General features: G+C 40.0%; 3 protein-coding genes and 1 long non-coding RNA gene across 4 annotated transcripts in view; 2 read left to right on the top strand and 2 right to left on the bottom strand.

The window, feature by feature from the left end:
* Positions 1 to 2,918, top strand: part of RAB5C (RAB5C, member RAS oncogene family) — a 29,587-nt gene extending 26,669 nt beyond the window's left edge. Inside the window, exon 6 of the mRNA XM_075846511.1 lies at positions 334 to 2,918. Coding sequence (XP_075702626.1) covers positions 334 to 449 — 116 coding nt within the window. The 3' untranslated portion in view covers positions 450 to 2,918. The remainder of the gene's footprint in view (positions 1 to 333) is intronic.
* Positions 1 to 16,219, bottom strand: part of LOC142665571 (uncharacterized) — a 282,261-nt gene that overhangs the window by 185,897 nt on the left and 80,145 nt on the right. The gene's annotated exons all lie outside the window — the stretch shown is intronic.
* On the bottom strand, positions 7,472 to 8,193 carry LOC142665855 (heat shock protein beta-11-like). The gene has a single exon (XM_075845630.1). It carries the CDS (start codon positions 8,157 to 8,159, stop codon positions 7,560 to 7,562), a length of 600 nt encoding a protein of 199 aa, XP_075701745.1. The 5' UTR covers positions 8,160 to 8,193; the 3' UTR covers positions 7,472 to 7,559.
* LOC142665896 (heat shock protein beta-11-like) lies at positions 12,353 to 13,048 on the top strand. Its single transcript, XM_075845698.1, has one exon. It carries the CDS (start codon positions 12,391 to 12,393, stop codon positions 13,012 to 13,014), a length of 624 nt encoding a protein of 207 aa, XP_075701813.1. The 5' UTR covers positions 12,353 to 12,390; the 3' UTR covers positions 13,015 to 13,048.

The raw sequence follows: 16,219 nt of genomic DNA, 5'->3' as shown, positions 1-16,219 counted from the left end.
CTCATTAGTGCAGCGCCGGCCGCATCGCATCATCCTGACCCCGCGCACTTGTTATCAGGACTCAGGAGCGCGGCAATGACTATCACACAGCCGCAGCCCCGCTCTCATACATTCATTTGTTACAATACTGAGGTGTGCGGCCGCACAGCTAAGTATCGAAATACATTAAATAACGGTATCGAACCGTTTGGGAATGCAGAGTATCGAAACAGTATCAAAGTATTGAAATGTTACAAAAAGAAAAAATACAGTAGTTCTGGAGTATAATGAATCAAAACACTTTACATTGCTGTGCATTTACTGTGGTTTTTTTGTTTTGTTTCTAACCTCCAGCCAAGAAACTGCCGAAGAATGAGCCACAGAGTGCACAGGGCGCCCCTGGAAGAAATAGGGGAGTGGACCTCCAAGAAAATACCCCCCCTGCTAGAAGCCAGTGCTGCAGCAACTGAGTTATGTCTGTTTCCACCACCGTGTACTTCCTCATCGCTCGTCACCTGGTGGTGGGCAGAGAGGAATCAAAACATAGAGATTTACAATTGAAAAAAAAAAAATGTCAAATTGAAAAAAAAAAATGTACCAACAATAAAACCAACAAAGATGAGACTGGAAATCCACTTTAAGCCTAATCAATACTTAGCTCCCCGCAGAATCAGAATGACCACCCTGGTTCTGGAGGGGCTAAGATGGGCGCTGTGACTTGTATTTTATCATCTATACCACCACTCCAGCTTCTGATTAATCAGCGTCTTCATGGATATCTCATTCCACCTGCACTTTTTTTTTTTCCTTGTATAAATACTAATTCAATTTTTAAGTCTTAAGTCACTTTTAATATATATATTATAAATATATAAATATGAACTATGATCCAATTAACCTAATCCTATTTCCCTCTTTTCCCTCCTCCGGTTTTGTGGGCTTGGTGGTGGCTGTGAGAAGGGGAGGAGATGCTTCCGTACTAAAGCTCTGGGAAATGTGTGACGCTTCTAATCAAATTCTGATGAGCTCCTATTCATGAAATCATTCTTAAACCATATATTGTAAGGACAGAACGCTGTGTACATTGACATGCATATATGTATGGAGTGTATATGAATATATATATAATTTTTTTTTTCTTCAAGTGTTTAATCCCCTTAATACTGAATGCCTTTCTTAAAGGGGTGTTACCAACTTAGACATTTATGACCTATCCATGGGATGCTGTTTCGTAACTACCATTGAAGTGTACAGAGCAAGCCGTACACATCCTTCTGCCTAGATGTGGCGGCCAGTGACCTGCTCATCAGGCTGGTCGGTTCTGAAGTAAAGTGCCGGTACTAGAGCTGTGACCCGCATCTATCAAATGCTTATGGCATATCCCTTAGATATGCTACAAATGAATAAGGTGGGAATACCCATTTAAATTGTAAATCCAAAGGGCTTTGTCAAGAAAGTGGGATGGATCAAAAGGACGCCACCTACTGGTATGCTATAAGAGGGGGACAGTTACTTCAGCAACACCTTCCATCACTAGTCTTTCTATAATGGACAGTTTGCTCATATTTCTCTTATTGGGATAATTTGAGGTATATTACCCTGCGTAAACGTAAAAAACGGCCATATTTTCGTAAAACTGAAGTATGGTTCTGTTGGTTACTCAGTCATGACGGCTATTACAGATTGACCAATATGAGGACTGTCTAGGTTCCCATTGACGCAGGTATTAATAGAATCCGAGAGGTTGCTAATTATTTTTTTTTTATCTGCCAGAGATGTTCGTTTTTTTTCTTTTACTCTATTATGGCCATTTTTTGCCAAATTGGATCCACCTTTTGTATTTTTTTTGTTATTTTTGGGATTTGCTTCTCCGCTAGAGATAAAGGCTTCTGATTGGAGGCCTGTTCTTTAAGTACACTTTTTTTTTTTTTTTTTTTGAAAGCCTGGTTTCCTGACCCTTCACTAGGCTACTCCCTCCGATTTAAATTATTTTGCCAGCGGTGAGGTTGCACAATCCAATATGAATGGACATATGTATTTACCACTATATCCTGTTCTTCCAGATTATGAAAATACAAAAAAAAATTTCTGTCTCGTTTTGCCATGTTTACCTGCTATTGTATTACTACCCATGTTAAAGGAGAAATGCCCCTTTTAAGTAGTAAGGTTGCATGGACTGAGCGCCTTACCTTACACATATGAATTTACGTGTCACAATTTTCGCTACCTTAGATAAAATTATGGGGACTGAGGTCGAGCTGTGTATATGGCCGCAGTTATTTAGACAAGCGTACTCAGCCGAGGCCCACATAGACATAGCAATGTTAGTGGTCAGTCTATGGAGTCCTACTTTATGGGGATTTCTCTTTGTCACTTTTCTGTCCAGCATATTGATAAAATTATAAAGAGATATGTTGTCTCATAATTAACTGGATTATCTCTGTACCCAAAGGCTCAGGTGGTTTAATCCACGTAAGCGTAATTTGCACAGGGACAGGACCATGTCCAGCTCTGCACAGACTTCAAGCCTAGTACTACATTTAATAAATTCCTACAGGCATCGCCCAATAAATGTAGAGAATTAGCATGATATTCCCCCGCTTGAGCACTGATCTGTAAGATAATGACTTGGCTGGCCCACCAATGTGCAGTTTAGGGTCACCCATTAAATTTTGTGTTGTAATTGGATAATTTTTATTGGGGGAGCTGTGAAACAGATTTGTGCAGTAATAAGGTGACTTGATGGGTCTTTGTGTCTTGGCCCAATCCCTTGACCAAATAACAGTTATGAGTATTAAGGGGATGGGAACTTCTATTTTTTTATTTCATTTTTTCTCTTTATTTTTGTTCTTTTTATTTTCTGTATTTTGTATTGTATGTTCTCTGCAATATGTACTCGATCAGTATATCTTGATAATACAGTACGTACCCAACATGTACATGGTTGCTTCCTTTTGTATGTAAAAGCTACTATATGAATTATCAGTGACACAAAGCTTTAGTCCGTTTTAACTCATGATATTTTAGTTTCATACTAGAATTGAGAAAGCTGGATTGTGTATTAACAAAATATGGACACTCATAAATTCATCAAGCTGGCAGATGTATTTTACATTAATGGTATGTATGATTAGGGGAAATTTATCTTCACTTAAAGGGGTATTCCAGCCAAGAAAATGTTGGCTCCAGAGGCACAACTCATTGGAGCAACAGGTGACCCCCATTTTGTAGTAGAAGCCAACTGGATGAGGCCACTAAAAGCACGAAAGAAAAGGCCCACTTATTAGACCTGTATGTTATAACCTATGAATATGTAATAAAAAAATTTTTTTGCTGGAATACCCATTTAAAGTGCCAGATCGCCTACCTTGACCCTAAATACATTTATAAGAGAGCGAACTGAAATATAGAATGTCTCTTTAACAGGAGCATTTTCAGGTCTGCATGATTTCTTTCAAGTACCCATATCCTGTGAATTTATCAGCAGGCTGCGGTTTATGATCTTTTTATTTTACCAGTGGATTGTAAAAGGCAGTCTGTTATAAAACCGCTTTCTCTAGGGGGTATCTAATTCTCTGCAAAGTATTATCTGCACTGATCTACTGATATTATATAAGATGTGACGTTAGAGAGTGTAAGCAATTCCCCTTTTTCCCCCATGGAGAGCTGTACACACTATGCCTAGATGTGGCGGCCAGCGACTACTTCACCAGGCCCAGTAAAGGGAAGTTTTCATGTTTTTTCTTACATAAAGTGTGTTCTGAGGTAGAAAAGAAGTTGGCCAATAATAGCAAAATAATAGTTTCTAACAGACCTGCCTTCCTAACGCTGCTTCGTTACAAGTCACGTTACATCGCTACAGCAGCCAATCCGTGGCATATGTCAGTGGCCTTAGTGGGTAGCGGTTTAGTGCCACAGTTGCACGTCATAATAGAAGTTCTTTGATGATTCAAGTTTCCAAACAATAATTGGCAGAGGAAAATTGAAGTACATTAAAAAGTTTATTAGAAACCACCTCTTCATATTTTAGGAAAACATGTTTAAAGATTAAATGGAGACGCTCCTGGAGTTAACTACTAGACTAAACACAACATCGCTGATCCAAAACAGCCTCTGACTCCAGACATCAGGTGCACTCAAGCTGCCACCATACACATTGTATGTTGCAGAAATGATCAGGTTCCACCAATAATTATTTAAGCTGTCTAACTAGCTTAGTGGTTTTCTGAAATTTGGTGTTTTTCATATGTAAAAACCGCGCACGTTTCCAGTAAATTGGATGCGAAGTGTAAATGCAGCTTTACTTGTAAGCTGGTGTAGTACTCTTTGTTAAATTGTCACAGCGTCTGTTATTTGGGCATTCCCCCTATTTTCCATATGATAAACCACTATAAACCATGCATGTATGCTGAACCAATGACTTGGCATATAAAGATTATGTACCAAAGAATCCCCCTAGGGTTCTGTTTGCGTCTGAGGCTCCGTTAGGGGCTTCAGTCGCAGATCTGGCAGGGTTTACCGGGAACAATAACGCAGCATGCTGTGCTATTGTGTCTGGTAAAACCACGGACTCCACAATGAAAAAAATGAAGTCAATGGGTTCCGTTGGAAACAGACGGTGTCCAGTGTGCAACATAATAGTTGGTTGTGTTATGCTTTTGTTCTGCTCCTCTGATGGAGCAGAACAGCACAACGCAGGTGTGAACATAGCCTAAGCTCTATGTGGAAACAGGAGATGCCTTGCTGATGGTTTTCCTTTCTAGTGATAAATTTTAGCAGGTCCTGTGACCATATGAAAGCAAAAGTCTGCATGCCAAATAATGTGTACAGGTCGCAGAACTCCAAGGTGTCTTCTAATATTGTTTATAGTAGGAGGTACATTATTCCTAATCATACACACCTCAGCTGCTGCAGAACCTCTTTATAGAGCGGATGAGCTTTTTGTCCACGATTGCTCTGAAACAATCATCCATTTCAAAAAGATCTGCAACATCTGAGGTGTGTATCATGATGATCTGCAGCAGCTGGGCCAGGGAAATGCATTAAACACACTGGAGAACATCTGTTTACATTGGCTGATATGTAGTGCTCCTCTATCAGTGGTTGGCACAGGAGAAGGAACGTCTTGCAAAAGCAAACTCCAACCTATTGCTTCTGCAGGAAGAGATAAGTAGTGTATATTTAGCGCCGCTCATCTCTGTATAATCGTCCAGTTCGAACATCAGAATGTGATGTTTATACGACTATAATTTGCATGTCAATAAAAAAAATTAATTGACATGTATTATGATATATAAAACCCATAAATGAGAATGTTTAGGCCTATGTCTCTTTCACGCAATGGATGTTAATGATTCTACTTTCAGCAAGTCGAGATTTTGAAAACGCAATGAAATTTACACAAGGCATATTAAAAAGAGCAGCACAGAGATCAGCGGTGACGTGGTGCTCTTGCATGCATAGATTGCATTTGTGATGATGAACAAAACTAGAATGTCGTTCCAGCACCAGCTAAACTTAAGCAATTTGGCTGATGTTGAATGTCCGCAGCTGGTGCCGGGCTGCCAATTCGGAAATGTCTTCATTAATTTTTGATCTAGCCTCCAAAACTTCTTCTCTACAGCAGAAATCGGTTCTATGTAATGACCACTGGGGCATTTTGTGCTATAAAACCCACAACATTCAGCCTGCCAGGAAAATTCTGACGTGTACAATGACAGGGGGGCAGCTGGTGGGTATAAATAGCGCAGTCAGGGGTTCCTGGCGCTTCGACCTCCTGGCAATGAAAATTCTTCATACTTTGGATCTCAAGCCTCATTACAGAAAGCTGCTTCTGCAGAAATTGTGGAGCCTGGCATTTAATTCAGCTGCTTGAAGGAAGACCCTTCTGCATTCAACAATGTTTTTTTAACCCTTAAGCAATGTAAGGGCTTTAAAATGTTTTCGTACTTGCACACTCAAGAGCTGAAAAGCTGCCCATAGACAGTAGAGGTTAAAGCAGGATCCACCAACATCCTAACGTCTTTTGAGGCGACCCTTGCCCAAGGGGAAGAGGTTGGTCCAATGGGATGTTTCCAATCTAATAGTTTCCTACAAGATAAAAAGGTTCTAGTGATGACTATTCTACTCCGGCCCTGTAGAATTCAGTTTCTTTCAGATGGTCAAGTTACTGCTCTGGATGAGGGCTATATATTTAGCGCCAAAAATTTGATCCTGTCAGGAAAGGTATTCCTGCTTACCCGTGATGGGAACTGATCCTGCCTTTGGTGCTAAATCTATATCACAATACACTTGTCAGAATAAATCCTTAGGCTAGGACTACACAAAGACTTTTTGTTCACCCCATGTCTTTTTTTTTTTCTTGATATTTGCTTGCCTAACACTTGCATTTACTTGTAAGTAGCCCAAACCTTAGGGTTATGGACATTGTCATATTACTGATCTGTGTTGTACAGATTCGTAATTCAGCTCTTATAGTCTGCTATTGGCCTATACTGTACAGTAAATGTAGATTAAATGTATGTACATATATGCAATATACACGCACAGAATTTGAAGCGGAAAAAACTTAGATAAAAATCTACTCAGGTTTTTTATGTGTTTTTAGGTACGGATTTTACATTTACAGTGTGGATTTTAATGCATTTTTTTTTTTATAAACGCAAAATAAATTGTCATGCTGCGGATTTTAAAATCTATACCGCAGGTCAATTTATGTGTTAGATAAATTACACAACTTGTAGATAAGATTATTTGAGGTCTCATTTACTTTTCTGGTACTCCATTACGCTGTGGATTTGCCGCAGGAAAATTTGCACTTCAAATCCACCCGTAATACGCATCTTGTGCATGTGGCCTTGGCTTCCCCTGAATATAAATAAGGCCTTATCAGATTCGCCCCCTAAGGTTTCGTAAAGCAGAAAGGCCATGGTATTGTGTCGGTAGGTTCACACGACAAATGTTTTTGCCACTGTCCAAGGAAAATTGTCAATATCTGCTTCAAAAACGCCTCAAGAGGTGATATGTCACTTTTTTAAAAAGGCGTATTTGTATGCAGAGTTTTATAGAAACTGCATAAAATTACACCTGGTATGAGCTACATAGCTTATTACCATTGAAATCAATGCTAAGCTGTTTTCAAGCGTTTTTGAGGTGTATTTAGGGGCACAATGCTTCGAAATACGCCGGAAAATACGCAGTGTGAACATGATCTGAAGCAAACAAACTACATTAGAGCTAGTCCGATTACATAAATGCTAATTTCTTTTATAACGTAATACGGCACCATATATTTTTATATTATAATCTTGGTATTATTCAGATCTGATGTTAAAACACCATGAAATGTGAATGGATCCTTAATAATAACCGTCACTGAAGGTCAGTTAGACTCTTAGACATCAAAAGGAATTGACAGAAGCTCATGAACTGCTATTCATTTATTAAAGTAAGAAAAATAAAAATATTTCCATACATCAAACAATATGGTATACTTATCAGCAATCCATGTGGCTGCGCTTACATTTATAAAACCAGAAAATAGATCTGTGAGAATATACAAAAACTTTCTTCTTTAAGAGTTAGGGCTTAGGATCTTGGTTGTTCCTTGCATCTTTGCCATCCTCTGGCGTTTCTTCTGCTTCTTGTACGGATGTAAGTTGGATTGGCACATTCCTCTCCAGAGCTGGTGCCGTTTGCCATGGGGCCTCTATTTTCAGTTGACCATCAGCGGTTAAAATGCAGCTCATATCTTCTGCTCGTACATCCTGGGGAAGATCTGCCTCCTTCCTAAACATCTGACACTTGTAGGAATAGGAACCTTTCATATCATCATTTTTTGTTTCCTTGGCTCCTGTCACAAGTAGTTTCCTTCCAAACAGTTTTACTGTGATCTCATGGGGGGAAAATTCCTGAACTTCCAAGGAAAGCATAAAACCGCCATCACTGGACTTGATGTCACCAGAAGGCATCAGTGGCAGAATCTTATTGTCTTCAAGTACCATCTCCTCCATCAACTGCTGGTGAAACTTCTCCATACGGCTCATGTTGGCTTTTATCTCCTCAATTGTTCTTATCATGTCCTGCTCCATCCTAGCAAAGAGGTTTGCAGAAGATGGCCACAGGGGCTGTATGAAAGACCTCCATGGATCGTTGTTCCTCTGAAGACGAAGGCACAACATTGTTCTTCTCAAACAGATCTGTTTATGGTGTAAACTCCGCTCCCCGACTAGTTGTGGGTCTTGGATTTCTTTGGACTCCTTTTATACTTGCTATTGAAACTTCCATACGTGTCTAGAATTCTTAGCCGACGGGTCACGTTACATTATTGGTAAATATTGCTTTGCATAACTTGGTGACTCAGTCTTCTTGTCTCATGCACTGAAATAACACCTCTGATGTAACACTGACCATTTTAAGTTTCAGGCTTGTACTGACCAGCACTATGAAAGATTTTTCTAGCATTCACTCATTGGGGCAGATAAACTATTGTTTTTGTTCCAGAACTCTGGCCTAAGTTGCGCCATTTTTTTGGCGCAAATCAATGTAGACGAATGTATTATTGATTTGATTTTAGAGAAAACTAACATGTCTAACCAAATGCGCCAAATTTATCCAACAGCGTGCGCCACTTTGATAAATTTGTCGCACCTTCTGACTGGCTGGTCTAAGGGCCAGTTCACACAGTTTTTTGGCGCTGATTTTGATGCAGAAACTGTGTCGGAATCCATGGCAAAAAAATTTTCCGAAACCGCCGTTTTTTGCGTGGCAGCTTTTAGCCACTCACAGGAAAAAAAAGTGGCATGTTCTTTCTTGCCACGGCTCCGCCTCTGACCTCCCATTGAAATCAATGGAAAGCAGAAAAAGCGTTTTTCGCAGCTTTTTTTTGCCCCCGGCCCTCAGCGAAAAACGCAGCAAGAAAGTGCAGGCATGTCAAAACTGCCTGCAAATTCCTCCGTGTGAACAGGGCCTAAGGTTTAGGCTGTCTAAATATTAGACAGCATTAGTAAATCTCCCCCCATTGTATCTTTCCCTTGCTGCAAAGGTGCATGGATAGAAGTCTAGTAGAGCTGAATATCTTACTAATTTAGATTTTTTTTGCCATATATTAGCAGTTTTGTTGATGCTCTGTATATATATATGGTCTACTGCATTTTAAAGGAAAAGCTCACTTGCATCAACCAGTCCAGGGTCCATTAGACTGAAGTGTTACAAGTATCTCATAGTAAGGCCTTGTTCACATGGATGTGGCTTTATAAGGAAATAATTCCCTTACTTGCCAAGTAAAAAAATAGGACATGTCCTTTTTTTCTATTTTAGAATAGACGTGCTCCTATACTTTATACATTTATAATATGAGCACGTCCCCCGGTTGACTGCCCGCGGCCGGCTGTAGGCTTAATCACGAATCGGGATTACGGCTACGGCCTTACCAAGAGTGAATTCCTGAGGAGTATCATCTATGTGGTACCCCAATATTCTATTTGCTTTGGGTTAATGTTTTGGAAGCAATTATTACACACACTAATCTAACTTTATCAGGACCTCTTAAAAGATGCTCCAAGTGTTGGTCCTGGTGACAGGTTTCTTTTAAAGTGCTCTCATTTCTGGTCCCTGGACTTTTTTTTTCCATTTGAGTCTCTCGAGACCATATAATGCATTAAAGTTCCAGATAATGCTTTTTCAGGGAAAGATCTGGACTTATGTAGTAGAAGTAATAAAGGGGGTGGTGATCGCCCTCCTCTGTAATTTGCACCTCACTGAGTTGTGACAGCTTGCTCAGAACCAGAGGAGATAAAAGAACGATGTGTCACTCATTAGCGTGTATGAAGCCTATGTTTAACTGCAGTGACTAATGTAGAAGCAGCTCGCACAGGCTGATTATAGCTCTGCTTAGTAAGAAGGAGGGCAATGTTAACCTTTTCAGTGAGCCCCCCCCCCCCCCCAGCTTTTAACCCAATTACTGAACTTTCTGACGAAATAAAGCATAGTAAATAATTAAAGAAGCTCCATGCAAATATTACAGCATCATATTCCTTAATATTTTCCTGCATTCACTTAAGGTTTTCCGCCTTTAAATATTATCAAGCAAAGTTTACTTAGACTAGCAAGTCTTCACTATACTGAGGTGTGATGTCATGTTTGCAGATTGCAGATCCTCCTGGTACTGTCTGCAGTCTGTTTAGGCCTCGTGTACTGCCCCCAGTCACTTTACAGCAGTGGAACAGAATTCACTAAGGACTCCTTACAGACAGCGTAACATCCGTCGCAATTGCGCCGGGGTCTATGTGTTAAATACAGAATATAGATTAAACATGGGTACAATATGTCCATCAGAATAAAGGCCTAAAGGTGGCCATACCCATTATATGAATGTCAGTGAACCCGTTGATTGCGGCATGGCAGGCCGAACATTTAATTTGTATGGCGGTGTCCCAACTCTTCCCCGGTGGCAGATATCGGGGGAATTAAGTATTGTGCTGTTTTATTCTGACCATCCCCGATTCTTTTGTTTCTATGTAGATACAAATAATTGCAAATGCCTATTAAGTACGCATGCACCAATTCTAATTAATAGGACGTGTACACGATACCTGCTGGGCGTCGGACGGTCTCAGCATCATCTCTTCACGCCCAATCTAACTTCAGGTGGAAGAGAGAAGCGCTGCACATCCCCTTTAAGGTTTTTGGGCACCCAAGTGCCTGTGGGCAAATAGAGCTCTATGGGAAATCGGACTTCTTAAAGTGATAACCAGGTGGCCATGTATATCTGCCTATCGCTTCTGAGTGATATTGTCTTTATTCAAAGTGACGTTGTCTTTGCTTTTATGCAGTTTTTCTCTTGCGAAAGATATATTGTTTTTGTTACTTGATAGATTTTGCATGATTTTTCAATGTGTTATTTATCCTTCAAAGGACAGAAACTGCTGCTTGAATCTTCGATTATTTTCTTTAAAGCTGACTATTGAATTTAAGTTGAGGAAAGCGTGGCACAGAAACTTTAAAGGTTCATTAAGGCCTAGTTCACGCTGAGTTTTCTGCAGGCGGAAAAATCTGTTTTTGACCTGCCTGCACTCTGTTTGCGGCGTTTTTCGCACCGTTTTTCGGCTGCAGCCATTCAGCGCTGCGGGCAAGAAACGCCTTGAAAACCGCAGTCTCTGCCTCCCATTACTGTCAATGGGAGGTCAGACACGGAAACGCCTGAAGAAAGGGCATGACGCTTCCGCTTCTCATTGTCTGTTTTTTGGCGCTTTCCATGTCAAAAAACGTGCCAAAAAACTGTGTGAAAAGGGCCTAAAAAGTATTTGCTGTGTCTAGTCTGCAACTTTGTATGTATACCTTTAGCCAGAATCGCTATTACAATATTTCTGAGCATTCGCTGCGTACTTGAATAAAGATTACGTTTTCTTAAAATTGTGTAGGGCTTATTTTTGCAAATCTGGTAATTTTTCATTATGGCATTAATGGCTGTCCTAAGAACATATCCCTCAAAAATTAGCTGCTTGAGTCTGTTTGGGATTTATATTTGTTCATGGCTTTTATTATACATTATTCACTAGTTAGTGTGTAATATTATTATTCTTACTTGATGACTGGAAGTTCTAAGTAGGCAAGAAGAATTGGCAGACCTAACAAGGGTATGTTCACATGGCCTATTTTCAGCCGTTTTTCAGGCCGTAAACTCCCCGAAAAATGGCTAAAAATACGGAAGCCGAACGCCTCCAAACATCTGGCCATTGATTTTAGTGGAAAAAAACGGCGGTTCGTACCGACCAGGCGGTTTTTTACGTGGCCGTTTGAAAAATTCCAAAGCTGCATTTTGTATTTACTTGTGTTGTCTTAATCTTGGTGATCTGAGAAATTAGGAAAATTAGCAAATACTTTTTCACAGCACTTTTATATATATATATATATATATATATATATATATATATATATATATATATATATATATAGATAGATATATATATATATGTATGTAAATATATATATCCTACCTCTGCAAGAATTAGAACTTTAGGAATAGCTGCCGCCCGCCCCTCCTCCCCCACAAAAAACTCATAAACTAAAAGCCCACACACAATTACATATTTGCTCTTTTACTGTAAAACCTGTTTGACTGTGATGTCCCTCTTAGGAGGTGAAGTCACTGTGATATTTTGAGTTCAGACGCTGGCTCAGTCAGCTGTGTTGTGTGTGCTGAGTAGCGACTGAAGAAGTCACGTCTGAGTCATTCGTGTTGTTGTGTAATGTCCCTTTTACTAATAATGGGACATGAAGACCACAGCCTAGGAATGTAAGACCCATCTAGAAGTGTTACAGTCCAGTATAAAACCAGTCCTCTGTGGTTATACCCAGCAGAATAGAAAGCAAGCTTAGAATCAACTCTGCAAACAAGAACCAAGAAGCACCATGTTGAGCCTTCAGCTAGCTATGAAATCCACCACAAGCCCTTTCAGGCTTTTTCTTCGGCCTCTGTGGCCGTTGTCTATAGACACCTATTCTAACCTGGAGCAAGACATGATACACACTCTAGGAGAAATAATAGCCAACATGAAGCTGATGGACCAGTTTCACCAGCAGCTGCTTCAAGAAACCAATGAAATTAAGAATGTACCTGCGCTAACCTCCATCAATACCAAGTCCATTGAGGATAAGGCTGAGACTGGTCTAACCATCAGTGATGAAAAGTCAACTGAGGGTGGTTTTGTGGTTTCCCTGGGTGTCCAAGATTTTTCTCCCCATGAGCTTACAGTCAAGCTAGTAGGAAACAAACTGCTGGTGAGCGGAGCCAAGGAATCAAAGAGCGAAGATGGGAAAGGTTCCTTTTCCTATAAGTGTCGGATCTTCAGGAAGGTGGTGGATCTTCCCCAGGATGTGCGAGCAGAAGAACTGAACTGTAGAGTGATCGATGGGGGTGAACTGCAGATAGAAGCTTCACAGAGATCTACTGAGGAGAGAACTGTGCCAATACAGCATACAGCCCTGCAGGCCAAGATACAGATTTCTGGCAGTAGCAAAGATTGTCGATCCTAACGCCAGCTTCAATATTTATCTCCGTATGCTATATGTTTTACATTGTCATATAATCAAAATAAATGTATACTTTATTAAATATTAACAGTGAAAGTTTTTTTGGGTGATTTGTTTTTATATCTATTTGGAGAAATAATTTTTAGTATACCAGTTATTCTGAATATTTACCTATATATTTCTCTTATAACAGTTTTCACACAAGAGATATTTATACCATGTCTGTAGGATATGTCCTAAATCTCTGATCATTGGGGGTCTAACCACTGGAACGCCACAGGGGTGCCTGCCCCCCCCCCCCCCCCCACTCAATGTAGAGAGGTGGCTCCATTGGGAACTCCATATCTGGAATCAGTGTGGGTCCCAGCAGTTGAACACTCATTGATCAGACATTTGTGGCATATCCTTATGTATCATAAAAACCCTGTAATGCAAATAAGAATTTAGGGTGTATAAAAAGAGAGATAAAAACCTGAAATCTATAAATCACTTGTAAGACCTCATCTCGAATATGCGATTCAGTATAGCGCTCCACACTGTAATAGGGATATAGGAGAACTGGGGAGGGTTCGAAGGTGGGCGACTAGATTGTTAGATGGGATGCGAAATCTCTCACGACGAGAGTCTAGAAAAATTGGGCTTGTTCAGCTTGGAAAAAAGATGCCATAGAGATGATATTATTATAATATATATATATATATATATATATATAAAAAAAATATATATATATATACACACGCACACACGTACCATATACACACACTGTGTGTCTGTGTGTGTGTGTGTGTGTGTGTGTGTGTGTATGTATGTGTATATATATATATGTCTATATTGTACATAAATATATAGCTATATATGTAGCTTGAGAAAGGCAGTTGTATCTGCCGAAATGTCGCTCACTTGAGATGAATAAATCCACCCTGTTTCATCTACCTTGAAATCCTGGTGCCGTTACTTTGTTCTATGGTCATTTTTATTGAAATTTGGGAACTGATTCATCCCCTGAAAACGAGCATATGGCCTAATCTATGGTATGTTGGAGTGCTGTGTTCATTTTCTTTTGGACTGTATATATATATATATATACAGGGTGATTCAAAAAGGATGGTGCAAAATTATAGCCTCGGTATTCATAACCGAGAGAACATGACACAAATTTATTAACATGGAAAGGCACACTATCTATCAAAGTTTCCTCTATACACTACAAATGTTTATAGTGTTTTCTATTGGTGACACGGCAGATGTCTGGACGGTAGTCCGGTTCTGTCCAGACGCGTGCCAGCATATCCACGGATGGTCTCCACTATTTCAGTGATGCATTTTCTCAGGTCGTTCAGATCCTGAGGCTGGGAGGGGGTGGGGGGGGGCAGATACACTTAGTCCTTAATGTAACCCCAGAGAAAGAAGTTGCAGGGTGTTAGATATGGCGATCGTGGAGGCAGGCGCAACATTTGTGAATCATTGTTTCCGGCGCAGTCGATCCAACATTCCAGTAGAGTTTCATTCAGTTGTCGGCGTACATCCAAAAAGAAATGTGAAGGTGCACCATCCTGCTGATAGACTACGTTTGTCAGATGTTCCTCTATCTGTGGCAGAAGCCATTCCTTTAACATGACTTTCTGGGACTACGCTCCAACACGGCTCGAATCCTGATCGCTGTCTCTTCCGAAGTCTTTGGGCGGCTCAGACTTTTTCCATGACACAAACACCCAGTGGTTTCTATTTGCCTCACCCAACGTGAAATGCAGTTTCTATGCGGAGCACATTTACCAAATTTATTCTGAAAGTTTCGCTGTACTGTCACAACAGACCGCGTTCTCGCAAATTCCAACATGCAAGAAGCTTTCTCTTGCTTCAATGTCTCCATCTTATGTCAATATATGTAAGCACATTTCTAATTTGGCTCTTGAAAATGAAAGCTGTGCTGTGATTGGTTGCTATGGGCCACTAAGCCAGTTTTGCTTTGATTTTCAGTCACTGGCCATTTACCACTGATGTTACTTTAACTGCAGGCCTTTACTTCTGCGCCATCCTTTCTGAATCACCCTGTATATATTATACTTGCCAACTTTTGAGAAGGGATATCAGGGAGATTCCAAAAAATGTTGAGGGAAGTGATGTGCGTAGTGTGTCATGCAAATGTTTTCCTGTATGCCACGCCCATTTATATGGGACACACCCCCAAACGATGGTATTTATATCACAAATAGTGCATATAACATCCTTCATTACGCTCCAAAATGAATACAGACCCCAGCAGAGGTAGGTCTTAATAGGAGACGGTTAATAGCACAGTATCACCTTCTAAAGATTGCTTGTTCAAGTGCCCTAGGACTAAAAAGAAAGTAAAAACCCAGTTCAATTAAATATTTAATAATGTACAAAAAAACAAAAAAATATTAGGCGTATGTTCACGCACAGCGTATGCACAGTGAATTTTCCGCAACGGATTTCATTGTGAAAAATCTGCTGTGTATTACAGCAGCAGCAGAGTAGATGATATTTGAACAAATCTCATCCACACGTGTAAAAATTAAACGGTATGCTACGGAATCGCTGCTTTTTTGTTTGCGGGTTTTACTTCACCATTTAATTTAAATAGCAAATGTTGCGATTTTTGTGGCAGAAAAAAGCTGTGATTTTATCGCAAATCAGAAAAATAACCTTTTTGGTTTAAAATCCCTCTGTCCTCCGTCCAGGCCAGCCTCCACAGGCTGCAGCGGTCACGTGGACTGAAGCGTCATCCAAGAAGGCCGGGCTGCACAGAGAACAGAGGGACGCGTCGCTATGAAATCTACCGAAATTGTTTTTTTACAGAAGTTTTTCCGCAGCCGAGATTCCGCCAGAAAATCTGCACCACAATTTGGTACGTTTTTTTTTTTTCCTCCAGAATTCCTTGTAAAAAAATGAAAAACATAATTAATATTGCCACGTACGTAAAAGACTGAACTGTTAAAATTCCACCTTGCTGGTTGAACGCCGTAGAAAAAATTAATTCACAATGGCAGAATTGCTGTGTTTTGGTCACCTCACATGCAAAAATAAATTTAATAAAAAGTCATCAAAAAGGCGTATGCACTCCAAAATTCTACCAATAAAAACTACAGATTGGCCCTAAAAAAAAAAAAAAAGACCTCCATCGCTCCATCAACAGAAAAATAAAACAGTTTTGGGTCGCACAATATGGCAACACAAACTATTTTTT

This window comes from Rhinoderma darwinii, chromosome 13 (genome assembly GCF_050947455.1).
Source record: "Rhinoderma darwinii isolate aRhiDar2 chromosome 13, aRhiDar2.hap1, whole genome shotgun sequence".
NCBI lineage: Eukaryota > Metazoa > Chordata > Amphibia > Anura > Rhinodermatidae > Rhinoderma > Rhinoderma darwinii.
The sequence above is the reverse complement of the archived record's forward strand: the minus strand, read 5'-3'. Positions and strand labels throughout refer to the sequence as shown.